Consider the following 18,147-nt stretch of genomic DNA (forward strand, 5'->3'; position numbering starts at 1 on the left):
ATTTCATAATCTTTCAAAGACATCTACTTAGCATTAAAGCTCTGGATACAAAACCATGTTGCTGTCCATTAATGTAAACTCTTTATTTCAGTAATCAAATTACAGGAATGTATATTTGCAGGTTGTAAAATAATTGTTTTTATTTGATATAAAGTTGGTCTTAACATTATTTTGTTATTTTCTTTTAGTTACTAATCATATTTGAATTGTAACACATGAAAAATAAATCAAGCATATCCAGCATATGTCTGGTTCACTTAAAGCAGATGTCAGGAACCTCTGGCTTTCAAGATGTTTCTGTACTACAGCTCCCAACAGCACCAGCAAGTATGGTCAGTGGTAATGGATGATGGGAGTTGTATTTCAGCAACGTTGGAGCACCAAAGGTTCCCAACAGCTGGCTTAAGCTAGTCTAGCCTGGTTCAAACCAGAGTTTGATCCTAGTTTGCTTTAACTAGCTTTGGTTAGAGCAAACCACAGTTCCCCAAGGTCAGATGTAATGGGGAACTGTGGTTTTAAAGTTCATGGGTCACTGCTTCTCATTCCCAATAAGCCATGATTTTAGGTGTGGGTGTGGGGTGTAGGGGTGTGTGTGAGAGAGAGAAACTGTCCATACTAAATATCTTCTCTGGAATGCTATTTAAAAACAAAACACTTTCCAAATGTAGAAATATATAGTTTTAAAGTAGTTTATGAAGCACTGTGTAACTCTTTATTCATTCATTCATGTCTCATTGACATTCTGTCTCAATGGCTTTTAGTACACACTGATGGTTACTGTCATGCATCATATCTTTTCCTTAAAAAAAGTGTGTGCATTGTAAGTGTAATGTCCCACAAAATCTTCCCAAGTGTAATGTCAAAAACATTTGTAACCTTATGCACGTCTTTCATTACTTGTTTAATGTCCATTTTGTTTTATGTAATATTTACGCCATTTTTGTAATAAAGAAAAGTGATGTAACATTCATTTAGCAGTAGTTTCTTTAATTATATATAAAGATACTGTTGTTCTAATTTCCACATCACAGTTAACTGTATAACATTCTTCTCAGGATTCCGCCCCCCCCTTTTGTAAAGTCAAAGGACAGTATTGTCTTATCAGTAAAATATTGAAGAAAACACAATCATCGCATTGTGGTTATTGCTTCTTATTCTGAACCCTACCAAATGTAATGCAGCTATAAGAACAGTCTAGTTCAGCATCTAGTTCTCAGAGTGACTAGCCAGATGCCTATGGGAGACCCACAAACATGACCTTAATCCATTTGTAATGCCCAGAAACTGCTATTCAGAGGCATACTGCTTCTTTACAGTGGACATAGAACCTAGCTTATCATGAAGATCTTTCAGTAAAACATAATAGTGTTCAGATTGTGTGTGTGTGCATGTATGTGTATATGTGTGTCTGAGTATAACATTTAAAAAACCAAGCAAAATTGTCAGCTCCTATTAACAATAAAAATAATCTATCAGTTATCCTTAGGCCTCAACTTCAAATCAACCAAAGCTGAGACCCACCTGAATCAGGTTGATTTGGTCAAATCTGGGATACAGCCCTAGTACAATACCAATAGTATTGTGGGAGTGTGACATATATGCATCAGTTCAAACTTGGCTGTACACATGGCAGCAGCTAGGGGGAAAGGTGCTATGCCATACAACATAAGAATTTCAGGCCTGTGATTTTGGTAGCATTTTTCAAAAGAGCTACGCAAGTGCCTGCTTCCTTATTAAACTTGTGTATACCTGTTCCGTCTTAGGTCAGAGACCTGCCTTAAAGCATCATGAGAGTGGGGGTGACCAGCATGTGGTGCTCCTCCAGTAAGATTCCATACCTTTCAGTCCAAGAATTACATTTTTTCAAAAGGAAACTTATGGGGACTGCATGTCAGCTGTGGGCAGGGCCAGAAGCAAAAGTGCGTGGAGCAATGGAGGTTACTTTTGCCCTTGGTAGACTACAGAGGCCACGTAAAAGACAGGGGGCCTCTCTCCACATAGACATTTTCGCATCCTGCATATAGGAAATCAAGATGCATTTTCACAGTTATAGACATACCCTGGCCAGTCAAAACAATCCGAGGAAGGCACGGAGCAGGGGCATGGTCTAGGGAGAGAGGGTGTGGCCTCGGAACAATCCCAAGGGCCTATTATGCCAGGAGAGCTGGATTCAGTCCCAAGGGTGAAGATTCCCTTTTCCTATTCTGATTCCAACATATAGATGTGCAGAGGAAAATAACACATGAGGAATAGCTCTTAGCAACTGTGTAATTAATTTTTACTCTGATAATTTATTAATCATATTAAAAAAAGAAAATCCTACTTGTAATCCAAGGAGGGCACAGTGTCTGACAAGCTATATAGAGTCACCACCCTGAGATTTGGTTGGTAATACTTTCACCTTCCAAAGCTTGGTCTTCGATATCTACTATTTCAAATTGAAATAAACTGGGACCAGCAAGAAATATTGTTTGTATTCCATTCCCATTTACTGAACCATCATTTGACATGAATGTCATGGTGATTTCGGCTGCTGCCGCTTTGCCGTGAATTTGTGGGGAGGACCACTCCCCCTGCAAGCCCATTCTCCACCTTGGGCCTGGGGGTGGGCCCCATACTCCACCTCAGCATATAAGCTCCAAGGAGACCTCGGGACATTGCTGCTGCCACTTTGCCGTGAGTTTGTGGGGAGGACCGCTCCCCCTGCAAGCCCATTCTCCACCAGGCCAGGGGGCGGGGCCCACACTCACCACCGCCACTGGTGCTGCTGCAGCAAATGTTTAAAATGTTTTTATATATTTTAAAGTGTTTTAAAAGTGTTTTTACTTTTTACTTTGTTGTACCACCATAAACGGTGGTTTTTATCCATGTATTTTTATTTTGTTTTGTTTTATTTTGGGTTGGGGTGGGATGGTTGTTGAGGGGGGTGGGGATTGGTTTTGTTTTGGTGTAATTGTTTTTTGTTTGTTTGCTTTTATAGTTTGTAAATGGAGGCGAGTATGAGGCTTGGGATTCCTACTGTGGAGGGGCTAGGGAGGTATGGCGGTGGGGGCAGATGTCATAGGCGAAGGGGATTGAGATACGGATATGCTCGTACCCCTTCCAATCTGCGCCCCATCCCGAGAGACGAGGGTAGGGTGAGCAAGGATTACTCACCTCCGTCACTGGTGTTGTGCAATGCCAGGTCTATAGGCAACAAAACCACCACCCTGCGAGATTCTTCATCTCGCAGGGGGTCGACCTGGCTTGTGTGACAGAGACCTGGGTGCGCGAAGGGGATACCGTTACCTTACGAGAGATGGCGCCCCCGGGTTTCTCCGTCCTCCACCAGTCGCGGACTGTGGGCCAGGGGGAGGGGTAGCATTATTAATCTGGGAAGATTGTTCTTTCAGGGCTCTACCATCGCCATCGATCCCTGGCATTGAATGTGTTGGCCTAGTGTGGGGCTCCGAGGTGAGCTTGGCTGTCTGGCTGGTGTAGGCGGTGCTGGAGGCCACATGCTAGATTTGATCTTTGGCGTCGGTATAGATGTGATCATGTTTCCTTCAATGAAGGTGCCATGGTCTGATCACTACGCTCTGAAAGCCAGGATTGACGTTCCACCCCCACCCTGCTTAGGTGGCAAGCTGATTTGGGCTCGCCCGCAGAGGCTGATGGACCCTGATAGATTCCGTCAAGCCTTGCGGGACCTTTCTCCCCCTGGCGACTCATTGACTGAGCTTGTTGAGGGCTGGAATACCCAGCTCCTGGCAGCCATCAATGAGATCGCACCTAAGCACCCTCTGCGACCCCACAGAAACCGGGCTCCCTGGTTTACTGAGGAGCTCCGGAAAATGAAGCAGGACCTCAGACGGCTAGAACAAGTATGGCGGGGTGCCCGTGACGGAGCTTCACGAACATCTTATAGGGTTTTTATGAAAACCTACGAGATGGCAGTGAAGGCCGCTAAGAAGTCCTACTTCTCGGCCTCCATTGCATCCGCTAGCTCTCGCCTGGCGCAATTATTTAGTATAATTCGCTCTTTAACGTCCCTCGAAGAACAGCCAAATTTAAATAACAATTTGACACACAGCTGTGAGGCATTTGCGAGCTTTTGTGCGGAGAAGGTCCTGTTTCTCCGCCATGACCTCCCTGCCAATTTGGATACAATAAAGGAACTGGAGGCCCCTCGACTGTCCTCGGGTCCAGTATTGGACCACTTTCACCAGATATCCCCAGCCGATGTGGACAGACTCCTCCGAGCTGGAAAGCCCACCACTTGTCCTCTCGACCCGTGCCCGTCCTGGCTGATTAGAGCGTGTCCAGACGAGATGCGGCCCCCCCGGGGGATATCATCAATTTGTCCCTTGGCACCGGGACATTCCCAGGGGAACTGAAGGAGGCAGTGGTGCGCCCGCTTTTAAAGAAAACATCATTAGATCCCTTAGATCTATCCAATTACCGCCTGGTTTCGAATCTTCCATTCCTGGGTAAGGTGATTGAGAGAGCGGTTGCTGAACAGCTTGGTAGGTTTCTGGATGAAACATCGGCTCTGGATCCATTCCAGTCCGGCTTCCATGCTGGTCATGGGACCGAGACGGCTCTGGTCGCCCTAACAGATGATCTCCGCAGGCAGCTGGATCGAGGCGGGTCGGGGCTGCTGATTCTTCTAGACCTGTCAGCAGCCTTCAACATGGTCGATTACGAACTCCTGGACCACCGCCTTGCCGACGTGGGGATCCAGGGCACAGTCCTTCAATGGCTGCGCTCGTTTCTCTCTGGTCGGGGACAGAGGGTGGCACTTGGGGGGAAATTGTCATCGCGCCACTCCTTGGTGTGTGGAGTAACTCAGGGTGCGATACTCTCCCCGATGCTTTTTAACATCTTTACGCGCCCCCTCGCCAAGCTTGTCCGGAGTTTTGGGCTGGGCTGCCATCAGTATGCTGATGACACCCAACTCTATCTGTTGATGGATGGCCATCCTGACTCGGCCCCAGACACACTGATCAGATGCTTGGAAGCTGTGGCTGGATGGTTACGTGGGAGCCGGTTGAAGTTAAATCCTTTGAAGACAGAGGTCCTCTGGCTGGGACGGGATGATATGGGATTGAGGGGGCAACTCCCATTTCTTGCGGGGGTGCAATTAGTGCCAGCACCGTCCGTTAAGAGTTTGGGTGTAATCTTTGATACCTCCCTCTCCATGGAGGCGCAGATTGCAGCTATAACAAAGGCGGCATTTTTTCATCTCCGCCAAGCTAAGCAGTTGGCTCCTTACCTCTCTCGCCCTGACCTAGCCACTGTAATCCACGCGACGGTCACCTCCAGACTGGATTATTGTAACTCGCTCTACGTGGGGCTGCCCTTGAGACTGACTCAGAAACTCCAGCGGGTGCAGAATGCCGCAGCGAGACTCCTTACGGGGTCTTCACTGTGATATCACATTCACCCGGTGCTATACCAGCTGCACTGGCTCCCGGTGGAGTACAGGATCAGGTTTAAGGTGCTGGTTTTAACCTTCAAAGCCCTATACGGCCTAGGACCCTCGTACCTAAGGGACCGCCTCTCCTGGTATGCCCCACAGAGGAACTTAAGGTCTTCAAATAAAAACATCTTGAAGGTCCCAGGCCACAGAGAGGTTAGGCTGGCCTCAACTAGAGCCAGGGCTTTTTCGGCTGCGGCTCCAACCTGGTGGAACGCTCTGTCACAAGAGACTAGGGCCCTGCAGGACTTGACATCTTTCCGCAGGGCCTGCAAGACAGAGCTGTTCCACCAGGCCTTTGGTCAGGGCGCAGCCTGACTCCCTCCTTTGGCAATCTTTACAAAACTTTAGTTTATGGTTGCCATCAATTTTGATTTTAATTAATTTTTATAATATTTTTATAATGTTGCACTGTTTTAGTGTTGTTAGCTGCCCTGAGCCCGGCTTCGGCTGGGGAGGGCGGGATATAAATTATTATTATTATTATTATTATTATTATTATTATTATATTATTATTATCATTATCATTATCATTATCATTATCATTATCATTATCATTATCATCATCATCATCATCATTATCTTTTAAAATTAGTAATTATGGGCTGTAGGCAATGCTAGTTCGACTCAGAGTTTTGTTGTTTAGTCATTTAGTCGTGTCCGACTCTTCATGACCCCATGGACCAAAGCACTCAGAGTAGACACATTCAAACTAATGAACACCACTAACAAATGCATTTCCATGAGCTTATTCTGAATAATACTAGCATTGGATACAATCCTTTATTCCCATGCAGGTAAATATTACAACAGATTACATTAAGGCCCTCTTTTTCTAAGCTAAAGCAGAAGAATAGACCAGTGCAGGTAATGAGTGGTCCACATAATTTACATGGCTTCCTGAAGTATTGAACTGGTTGGATACACTGCCCATCTGAGCCCTAAATTGTTACATGCAGCTAGTTTCCTGCAACCACAGGTACTCAGAATCATTTTTAAAATGCTGTACTTTAAAATACAGCTTTGTGGTGTCCTTCAGATGTTATTAGAACTCCCATCAGCCTCACCAGCATGGCCAGTGATCAGAGATGTTGGAAGTTTTATTCTAATTACATATAGAAGGAGCCATGTTGGCTATCTCTGCTATATATTGATGGGTACTACCTGCTAATACTAATTTTCACATGTCAACTCATTTGTCTGATTCTGCTTTGATGGAATATTTTCAGAACAAAGCCCTCTGTCATAGTTAACATATTTGTAATTAAAAGGGTTGGGAGTGATAACACATTCAAAAGTTTTTGAGTAACGCTTATTGAACATTATAGTTAACTTGACAGGACCATAGATAAGGCATGCTATTTTCATTTATGAAAAGCTATTCATATTTGAAAGTGATAGAATTGTGGAACCAGTACATTTTTGACAAATGTCAATCAAAATAAACACAGGATCCAAATTAGCAAATTTTATACAGCCCACTATTTTAAAATCTGTAACTAGCTTGCAAAATGTTGACTTCTCAATTGCAAATTGCCGACGTTCAATTCACTAGAATTAAGTATGAAAATATGTGATCAATTGAGATTTGAGATTTTCATTACACAGAGTGTTGCCCATAAAATTCAATATTTTATTTCCTTTCTTTACAGTTTGATGTATGTTTGCTTCATAACTGCATTGCTTTGCAAAACCATCTCTCCTTATTCTGCTTTCTGCAAAGGCTTTCATTTTCTCTGTAGCCATTTATGTAACAGTAGCTCAAGCTCTATGGTGGTGATCACCACAAGAAAGTGGTGGAGAAAATTCTACAAAGTTGCTATTCTCCCCTTAGGGGGAGAGAAAAATAAAAATCTGAGCTTTTTTATGAGGGAAAAAAGTCTGCTTTGGTTTATTTTGCTTTTTGCACACTGGACATCTTTAGTTGAGAGTTGGGTGCTCAGAATCTGTCTCCAGTTATGTGATCAGGATTTCCAAGAGGGCTGGAAGTAAGGACTTCTCTCTTCCCCAGCTATTTGTCGTATTTATGGGGTTGCGTCCCAAAGAACAGTCCCAATGCAGAAGCTTGTATGCAAGTTTCTTTGGTGGATGGGGGGGGGGGGAGGACAACAAAGAAACAAGAGAAAAAATAATCTCTGCAAGTGTCATGAAGCAATATAACATGAAGAAATGCATCTCAATGCATTTTGGATATAAACTGCTCATTAGGGGCAACTTGAAGATAATGTTTGTTGTGCTGCTTCTTCGGCTAATTAAGTTTAGCACCTGTTGAGGTTGTCTCCTTTCTTGCTTATATCCCTTCGTGAATCAGATCACTTTTTGTCTCCTTCAACCATGAAATTCTAATCAGTTCTGTTGCTAATGGGATTAGAACTATTAATTGCTCCACTCAATTAATTAATAAATTAAAACATCACATAATAAAAAAAACCCCAAGAACTTAAAGTGAAAGTATAAAGGGATGTGCTATTCTCAGCAGGAGCAAGATGATTAAATGGGGCTTTATAGTTTTAGGAACTCACCAAAGAGTGAGTTGAAAGCACATGATCAGACCATAGTTGTAATGGATAGCATTACTTAATCAAGTCTTGTTCACCCATTTATGTAGTGGGAGGATTCTACCTGCCAGACTTGCACACGAGGGATGCACAAATTTAGGATTTTATCCAATGCTGCCACCCTCATTTAGCAGGCTCCCACTTATGAAATGGAAATTTCTCCTCTTCTCCTTCCCTATCTCCAGCAGCCCCCTTCTTATGCACCCTCAGAATCTTCTGTAGAGGGTTTGGGGACCTTCTGAAGCAGGGATGGGAGAAGGGGAAGATTTACTGTGCAAGCAGAATGCCACTCTTGGATTGTTGGATACAATCAATGCCTTGCAGCCTCTGCAGCTCTCTGCTTATACAGGATTTATCCTGAGCCAATCTTGTGACTCAGTTCTGTACAAAACAATAAGCATTTGCACAGAAAGAAAAGCCTAACAGTAATGTTAAGCTCACTGCCTGAAATCCATCAGCATTGCAAGAAAAGATGGTAGGCTTTAGATTTATTGGTGGGCAGAGCACTGTCCACAAAATTCTCCCACAGGGAGAAGGGGACAAAGCCATTTTTGCTGATAGTGTGAGATGTGATGTAGTGTATATAGGGGGAACTTGGGGTTTGGCATGATTTCTGTTTTAACCCGAGGCAATTCTGAGAGACAGGCTAGAAAGTGGGGGCGGAGAACATACCTAAAGGCCATTTCATTCAGATTTTGAAGTGAAATCCACATAAATTCAGCTCACTTGTATGGAATTTGGGTTCCAAAAACTTAATCATAAATGACCATTCACTCTTCAACAGATTGTAAGTTAAAACCAAAGTATTAACACCAGTTGTTTGGCAATGCAGCCATTTGGACCAGGGAAATGGGATGGGGGAATTAAGGGGCCTCTTCCCATACTATTTCTCAATTTCATTTTTCTCCCCTTTCCAAACTGTATTCGTTTTGCTCCCTCCCCTGGCATTGAAAAGGTCATTGGGCTAGTGGAATAGATTCCAGGTTTGACTAAAGTTAAGCCTGAGTCTCAGTTTCACAAAGCTACCTCAACACAAATATTTGGCACAAATATCTGAAGATCTCAAAGATCTGCTTTGAGCTGTGCAGCAGTAAATTACATCAACGAAGAATTTATCTGTTATACCCAGAGCCGCTGAACACATTAATGTTCGCCAACATATGACTATAGCATATGTGAATCTACCATTACAGATCAAGCACCACAGGGCTTAGCTCAGAGCTGCAGATCAGCAGCAGGATTCATGGAGTGTGGCAGCCATGTGCATGCTTGTTTAAACTAAGCCATGGTTTGGCTTTTTGTAACATGCTTACTAAGCCGAAGGTTGTCCTCTTGCTACATTGTATTATGGTTGCATTTTGTATTGGTTTTAAATTATCACCCTGGGATCATAGCTGATAAAGGGCATTAAAAATAATTAGCTAATAAATAAATTTGTAAGAAAGCTTGGATGAATTTCACCAATTAAAGATAAAATTGACAAACTATTTTCTTTTGAATTAGGGACAGCAGTTCAAACTGGGGTTAGGTTACGCAGTAATCTGAAATAGAATGCAAAAGCAGCCAGTCTTTTTAGTGAGACAGTCCGAATCATTAATCAAAATTTGTGACTATTGCCCTTAGACCTTCTGAAATTGCATATAAGCCAGTGAACAGTGTCCTGGTATTGCAAAATTATTCTATATGTTTATAATAGTTCCCAGTTGTTATCTTGGCTGTGGAGCCTCACTGCTCCTATGTTATATACATAAAGAAAGAAAGAAAATTGTCCTAACTTCATTAAACTCATCTAAACTGTCTTATGAGTCATATAATTAATGACAGAGCCTGGAGGGATAAGAAATAAGTAAAGTGCAGCATTACTGGCCTGATCATTTCCCCCTAGATTTTCATTTCTTGCCTTAATATTTCTTCAGATATTTGGCCTAAGCAGGACATCCCAAAGTTACAACATTGTGGAATAATTGTACCATCCTTCAACCAAAGGTGATTCTCTGGGATTAAGATGTACAATTCACCAAGCACGACCTACGCAATCTTATATAAAATAAATTATTTATTATTGCTGCTGCTGAAAGAATTGGGGTGTCCAGTAGTCTTTAATCACTAAGTTCCATTTCCCATGTTTTGTGAAATGCAATGTATGACAAAGCAGTAAACGTTCAAACTTTCACATGGCCCAGCTACAGTTGTGAAGGGGTTGGTGCATAGATGTTGTTTAGTCATTTAGTTGTGTCCAACTCTGGACCCCATGGACCAGAGCACGCCAGGCACTCCTGTCTTCCACTGCCTCCCGCAGTTTGGCCAAACTCATGCTGGTAGCTTCGAGAACACTGTACAACCATCTCATCCTCTGTTATCCCCTTCTCCTTCTGCCCTCAATCTTTCCCAACATCAGGGTCTTTTCCAGGGATTCTTCTCTTCTCATGAGGTGGCCAAAGTATTGGAGCCTAAGCTTCAGGATCTGTCCTTCCAAAAGCAAGAAATATTGTCTAAAGGGAATAGGAAAAAAGAGATAAATAATGTCAATATAAATTTGAGAAATGTGTAATTAAAATTATGACTATGGATGATTTACGGAACAGCTGAGGGAAGTCCAAAAGAGAAATAAGTTATGAAAACGATGTGAAATTAATGTATTTTGTTTTGTTTTGTTTGCTGATGTTGATTAATAAAAATTATATGATAAAAAAAAAGGATCTGTCCTTCCAGTGAGCACTCAGGGTTGATTTCCTTCAGAATGGATAGGTTTGATCTTTTTGCAGTCCATAGTGCATAGATATATCCACTATTAACACATCAGCAACCTATAGCCCAGGGTAATCATTGAGTATGCTAGCATGATGTATGCAGAGGGCCTCTCAGCTGTAGGGGTTAAAAAGAAAACAAGAGATGGGTGAAAAGGTGAAAGGTGAAAAGGCTTGTGCTCTCTTTGCTTCAGCATGGATTCAGAAGGGAAGACTTGTTTTTATCAAGCTAGATTTCTCATGCACTGCAAAAACAAAAACAACAGCTTCTCTAATGTTAGATGATACATTGCAAATGCATTGTTCTATACGTAAGAAGATATACTTACAGCATTGTTACCATTTTTGCCTGCGCAAAGCTTTCAGTAAATGAACAATTTAAATTCGTGTAAACCCTATTTCAGGAATTTGAGTAAACATCTGAGGGCTTCAACTGGGGAGGGGGAAAGGGGCATGCATGGAAACCCTGCCCCGCCCCACCAGCATCTCTTTGTGCATGCTGGCTCCATTTCAGACTTCAGTGTGAAGATCTGAAGGGGCCATTTAAATACGTTAAACTAAACACTCTCTCAAGCCTCTCTATAATCAGGAATTTATATTTCCCTCATATCCAGAGGTCTCCCCCCCAATCTCACAGAATTTCATGTCTACATATCTGCAACTGATCCAGCCAAACTCATAATCTGTAGCCACTTCCCAATGGCAGTGCCCGACCTCAGGCTTAGTCCTGTCCTAAGTACAAGAGAACATGCTCCACTCCCACTCTTAATTACTAGTCCTACTTTTTTTCCTTTCTAGTTGTATCAGCATCCTTTTTGGTAGTAATATATTTGCACTATTTGAAATTTGTTTTAATAGCGCTGCATGTATTGGGGCTCTGGTCTATATAAGGCTTTCAGACCATATTTGCTATTTGATGTCTAGAATATAGCAGTCAACTTTCCAGCTTCAAGTACATAACAAATAGAACAAAATAAGATGGTATAACAAACAGACAAATTTCATTAGTGTATATCTGTCAATTCTCTATTCTTCACCACCACTATCTATGTCCATTCTTCCTAAGGGCTGAGTAAAGGCCATATGACAACAGCCCACCCTGGCATTTTTTGACATTCAAGGCCCAGCTATATCTTGGAACACAGATATCAGAGCTATTACTACTGCAGAAAAGAGGGTGGTGCTGTTACTGTTGCTAAGGAGATGTCAGGATTGTAATCAGTAGCAAAGCACATGTGAAAAGGTTCCCGTTAAATCCCAACATCTCCAGCTGCTGGTGGTCAGTGTACACTAGAGATGGAAAGCTGTGGCCTTCCACATGAAGCTGGATCCCTTTCAGTGTCAGCATGGCCAATGTTCAAGGGTGATAGGTGGTGGAGTCCAGCAACAGGTTCCCCATCCCAGGTGTAGACAGTTGTGAGCTAGACGGACCAATGGTGTGATACAAGGCGACACAGCTTCCTATGTTCCTAATATGCCAGGTCTTGCTAGAGCTGCAAAGGCGTGACACAACCAGCCAGTCATATGCAATTATACAATTCAATATTTTGTTTTGTAGGCTTAGATGATCTCTGTCTACTATAATGCACTTGGGTGGGATAGGAAAGTTATGTAAAATAATTTACTGGAATAAAGATTGAAAGTGTTGAATTTTGAAATTAATAGTTTTAAAACTACATTTGTATATTTATTTATTACCTTCAGATAAGCTACCCTATCCCTCCCAAACGGTTTTTTCTGCCAAAGGCCAATTGTATGGACGTGTAGTCTGGATAAACATTTTCAACCAATTTTTATTCTGCTTCAACTCCAGAGTAAACTTAATGAAGTTCTGTGTGTTTACACTGGAATAAGTACAAAAATATATTTGGAGTTCATCAAGTGTGAACTAATAGCTGCACAATTAACTTTGAAAAGTGTCTATTTGTACTAACCGTAGCATTTAAAAAAGTATTTACATATAACCTTTCTGTTTCGTTCAACAGTGGAATGATGGGATCTGACAAACCATCAATCAAATAATGCATGTTCTAAAAATAGCAACCCTTTTGAGCTATAATGTTTGATTATCTCCAAAGTACATGATCAGCCATTGAATTCTGTAGCTAAATTACCTGACAAAGTTTGCATGTAACTACCACGCTTTAAAGCCAGCAGGCACAATGCATACTGCATTGCAGTAGAAGAAAATTGTTTTTCTAGAAAAGTCTGAAGTATTTTAAGGCCTTTAATGTGCAAAAGTAGGCCTGCCATCAAGACATATAAGCTCTTCCCTTTGTGAATGCATCACAGTAGATTAACCAGATTGCCTTTGTCTATTTTGTTTGTTTTCAAGACACACTTTTTAATGGACTTGGACTCGGTGCAGTCATTGGACTGGGTGTAGCTGCCCTTTTATTAATCCTTGTCGTGACTGATGTCAGCTGCTTCTTTGTAAGGCAATGTGGATTGCTGATGTGCATCACCAGAAGGATCTGTGGAAAGAAGAGTGGCTCCAGTGGGAAGAGTAAAGAGCTCGAGGAGGGGAAGGCTGCATATCTGTGAGTATTAGTCGCAACGTTTAGCCAAAGGACAAGCATATGTGAATTGTGAATCTGTCACGAACTGCCATTCACAGAACAACCTTGGGTCTCCAAGGTTGAGAAAGCTTGTTCACTGTGTCATTTAACTACAGCTTCTTTGTGGCCCGCTGCACTATTTCAATGGTGTGCCAACAGGTGACTGGCACAAATTGTGTTCTTTAACTCCAGACATGCCCCTCCAGTCCTTGCAGGTCAGTCCAATTGGACTTTCTGTTGGACTTTCTTCACCAACTGAGCGCAGCGACTGGGCGATGGAATAAAAACTTGCCTGCGATATCTTTGCTTATCTTTTATTTTTAAATAATATAATCAAACAGCTACAAAACAATCCTTCTCACCACTCCACTCCAGCCAGTATCATACAAAGCATTTGATCAACTTAAATGCAGTTTTCAAAATAATCAATTACCCTATCACATCGCTGCATTCAGTGCAGCAGGTAAACTCCCCCCGGATAATTAGTTAAATTGTTAAGAGACTGCAGGTGTGTTGAATTGCTAAGAGCTCACAGATGTGCTTCCATGCAGGTTATAATTACAAACATACACCTCTGAGTAGCACCATTGACCACATCAATATTAAGAAAACCCAATGCTGCTTCCTTAATAAATGTCCTTAGGATCGCAGCTGTACAGCCTGCTCCTATGCATTTTTATTGATGGGCCATATTGCCAAGGAAAGGCAGAATTACACATTGCACGTTACAATTTTTTAAAAGTTTTTTTAATAGACATTTGTGCTGAGGCTTCAGTGTTAGAAGGGGCTGTAGTTCAGTGATAGAGAACATGCAAAATATCCAAGCTTTAATCCCTGGAATCTCCAGGGACCGCTTGGAAGGACCATTGTCTAAAAACCCTGGAAAGCTGCTTTTGGTCAGTACTGAGACTGAAGACATAATGAATCCCATTCAGCCAAAATTAAGCACATTTATGTTTTGCTGGTGGCTTTCAGTGAGAGAGTTAGGTAGATGCGGAACAGTTTCCCATATTTTTAAGCAGTGGGAGTTAAAAGTCCTTATATATAAGCAGCACTCAAAAATGATTTCATTCCCTGCCCCACATGTTTGATGCTACTTTGATGAAAAGGAAAAGGGTTTTCTAACATAACACATTAATGAAATTGGCAAGTCTATGCAAGCATATTGTTACAGCTCTGAAAATCTTACCATCAGTTTCCATGAGAAAGGCATTAGTTTTTCTCCTTTTATTCAGAAAAGCATATTAATTAATCTATATAAGTTGAAACTATAATATGGCTACTATCATTTGTCATGCTGAATAGATCAGATAGTTTGCTAGCCTCAATGTTAGTTTTTGAAAAATCCAATTTGGTACTCTCAAATTATTATTTAGATATAACATTTATTTTTGCATATTAGTTTGAGGTTAAAATGTATGATAATGTATGAGGTGACAATGATGGGTGTAATAAATGTTGAAATATTTTTATCAGTATTAATTATAGTTGCCTTTTGCTTTTCTTCCATGATTCTGAAAGCAGAATACTGACAATTAATAAAATGCAACATATTTTTATCACAAAGGAAGTGAGGCTAAGAATCTTTCAATGTTCTTTAGGAAAGACGGATCAAAAGAGCCGATAGTTGAAATGAGAACAGAGGATGAAAGAATTACCAATCACGAAGATGGAAGTCCAGTAAATGAACCCAATGAAACAACACCATTAACAGAACCAGAGTATGTAGTCCACATTTTAATAACTTCACACCCTGTATATTCAAAAGTGAATGTCCAGCAGATTAATCTCCCAAGACTGGATGAGAGGCATAAGTTCTAAAGCATATTATATACACATATGTGATTCCCTACTGTACCCTGCCCATCCCCATTGCACTCCCCTGATTGGTCTGCAGCACAGGAACCAACTCCTAGGGGTGAAGGTGGTCTTCATACCCCCCCAATAAAATATTTGAGGGGACCACCCCCTAAGTTGATGGGTATTGCCCTTCAAATGGAGTGCATGCACCATGTCATTTGATCGATTATATGGAGCAGGGTTTACCTGCCCCACCCTAGTTTACTCAAGCTGGCACCCCGATGCAGTCCTTCTATGGACGTGTTTCTCTCAAGCCTTGTGTTTCTTCCTATTAATCAACTTATGCTTTAGTTGCAGCAGACTGATGTTCTAATTTTTATAAATTGAAGCTATCAAACAGGAACTCTGTGGTTGACCCTCAGCTCAGTGTTGAACATCAGAAACTAGCTCAAGCAGGTGCTGTGGTTGCTCGCTGCCTTCACCCCTGCCTCTGGAGCATTGTAATTTTTGACATCAATAGGAAAGTCCCAACTATAGTCTGATGCGTTACAGAATTAGCATTCTCTAAGAAGAATAGCTGCTAGCTAAAAAGGTCAGGGTAGCTGCCTTGTGTTGCCTGCTACTAAGAACTGAATGAGCAGAAGGGATGACTCATGGCTGAACCCATGTAAGTGGGTCTGTGACCTAGGTCCAGATCACACTACCATCTCCATAATATATAGGCTGTAGGTTGTGCACTAACAACAACAACTGTCCTCCCAGAACTATGGGGAAAAGTAATCTTAGTGTACCTTACAACATATCATCTTGATGCTCCTTCCATCATATAATACATATTTTCTAGTAACTGCTTGTTCTTGAAGATATTTGTCCCAATCCAAATGTAGCTGGTTAAATGGACATCCCTTTGAAATCAATCAAATGTAAATGGCAGGTGTGGGAATGCCTGATCTGCTTTGGGACCCTGGAGAGAGAAGGAGAAGCTTTAAATTGCTGCCCCCCCCATTCCCAATCTGGATTGGGGGGCCCTGCCTGCTAGTAGTAGTATTTCTTATATTTGTTAATCACTTTTTATGGGAAAGTCTCCAAGTGATTTACAACAATGTTAAAAACACAATTAAGCCTATTTCTACTAGAAGAAAAGCTTCTATTGAGCATGAAAGACAACAACACATGGGCATCAGTAAAATACTTCACAAAATGAAACTTGATGCAATTGTATGAACAATTTTTTTTTGGTAGTGTTGCACATTGTTAACAGTGGTGGAAGGTGGGGTGGGGAGGAAGAGACGCATAGAGAAACTTAAAGATTTGCCACTGCAGCAGTGTAGTGCTCTCAACAAAATCTGAATAAGAGAAAAATGATCTAACCCCCCTCCCCCCCCAAAAAAAAATCACCCATGATTTACAATGTAATATTTTGGTTTTTCCTTACTTTCTCACAGGAAACTGCCATTAAAGGAAGAAAATGGAAAAGAAGTTTTAAATTCAGATACTATAGAAATCAAAGTTTCTAATGACATCATCCAGTCAAAAGAAGATGATAGCAAAGCATAATACAACAACTACAGCTGTCTAGAGGGGAATAAAAGGCATTTGGATTCAAATAAATCTGTGACCAAAACTTTACAGCTGACCTTAGTTTCTTGGGCAACTTAAGATGGAATAATTCTCAGAAGTACCGTAGTTCAAATGACTTCTGTTGACTGTCCATTTTCACTTTATTTCAGTAGTTTTAGTCTGTAGTCCTGGATGACATCAGTCCCGTGGTCTCAGTTTGGCAAATCAGCCAATATAAATATTGTAATTTATTTTATCACTGAAGAAATCTATTTATAAAAATTCAAGAAACCCCCTTAGCCACAGACTGTACACCTGACAGCCGTACCACTTACAATGGAAATTAAACCCTGAGAGAAAGTGCCATATACATTTATATTTGTTTGTACTTGAAATTTTAAAAGATTTTGGTTGCCTTTAAAAGAATATATATATAAACAAATTATATATATATAGATATAATATTAGGCTCCATTAGAAATTAGATATATGTGGCTGGCAAAGCTAAATAGTGACTTGACTGCAGCTGATCTTTGACACAGAATAGACAACCTCCTTACGCTGTTAACCCTGCACTTCACACCAGACAATGAAGGGTTTGTAGGTTTGATGTACAGATTTTAACAAAAGTTGTGAACTATTTTGATGAAGACATTTATCACATCCTAACTATCAAAAGTCCACAGAAATTTCAGTGCTTCAGATACTTTGTATTTATGTTTGGAAGATCATGTGTAAGCTAAAAATGTCGAAACTTATTTTGTTGTGAAAATAAGAATCCTGACTTATGACCATAGCACTCAGCTTCAAAGCAAGTCTTACAACAATAAATACAAGCCCAACTGAGTTGCCTCAATGTATTTATAAAGAAACATAATATGCACATTTCTGCTTTCATTCATTTACTACAACAATAATCATATTTGTTCTAATATATATTTTAAAAGTTATTCACGTAAACTCAAACCCAAGATCCAAAAAACTTCTCCAGGCTTGGCCATGCCCTGTGTAATTTTCACTTCCACCACCAATTTAATAAACCAACTACACAAAAATAAAATAAAAGCAATGGAAAATGTGGGTCTTAGGAGGAATGTCAAATGATAGGTGATAAGAAAGATAAGACAGAGGTTGAGTGAGCTGCATTTAAACAATAGAGGAAAATATATCCAAGAAACCAGTTGACTTTTAAAATGCTGTTTCTGTTCTCATAGAATTCTATACATAATTTTTCCCAGCAATATCTTCCCTAGCTTGGGAATGAACTAAGCAGACAACCTTAAGATGCATTTAAATCCAAATAAAAATAGAATGTTGAACTGCAGTCTCCAAACCCTAGGCATGCCTTTGTTGTACTGGATAGCTGTGATGGCAATAGAACAATTTGTGGATCATACCCTTCAATAGTTAAATTTTGGTTGGCCTCTACAGATGTGTAACTTGCTATTGAAATAAAATAACAAATA

General features: G+C 40.9%; 1 protein-coding gene across 1 annotated transcript in view; it reads left to right on the forward strand.

Annotated features, from left to right (window-relative positions):
- The window catches only part of NCAM2 (neural cell adhesion molecule 2), a 202,996-nt gene extending 185,469 nt beyond the window's left edge, over nucleotides 1–17,527 (forward strand). Inside the window, exons 16-18 of the mRNA XM_079972037.1 lie at nucleotides 13,099–13,303; nucleotides 14,923–15,042; nucleotides 16,567–17,527. Coding sequence (XP_079828163.1) covers nucleotides 13,099–13,303; nucleotides 14,923–15,042; nucleotides 16,567–16,678 — 437 coding nt within the window. The 3' untranslated portion in view covers nucleotides 16,679–17,527. The remainder of the gene's footprint in view (nucleotides 1–13,098; nucleotides 13,304–14,922; nucleotides 15,043–16,566) is intronic.
- The last annotated feature ends 620 nt before the right edge of the window (nucleotides 17,528–18,147 follow it).

This window comes from Podarcis cretensis (assembly GCF_951804945.1).
Source record: "Podarcis cretensis genome assembly, chromosome: 4".
In the NCBI taxonomy this organism is placed as follows: Eukaryota; Metazoa; Chordata; class Lepidosauria; order Squamata; family Lacertidae; genus Podarcis; species Podarcis cretensis.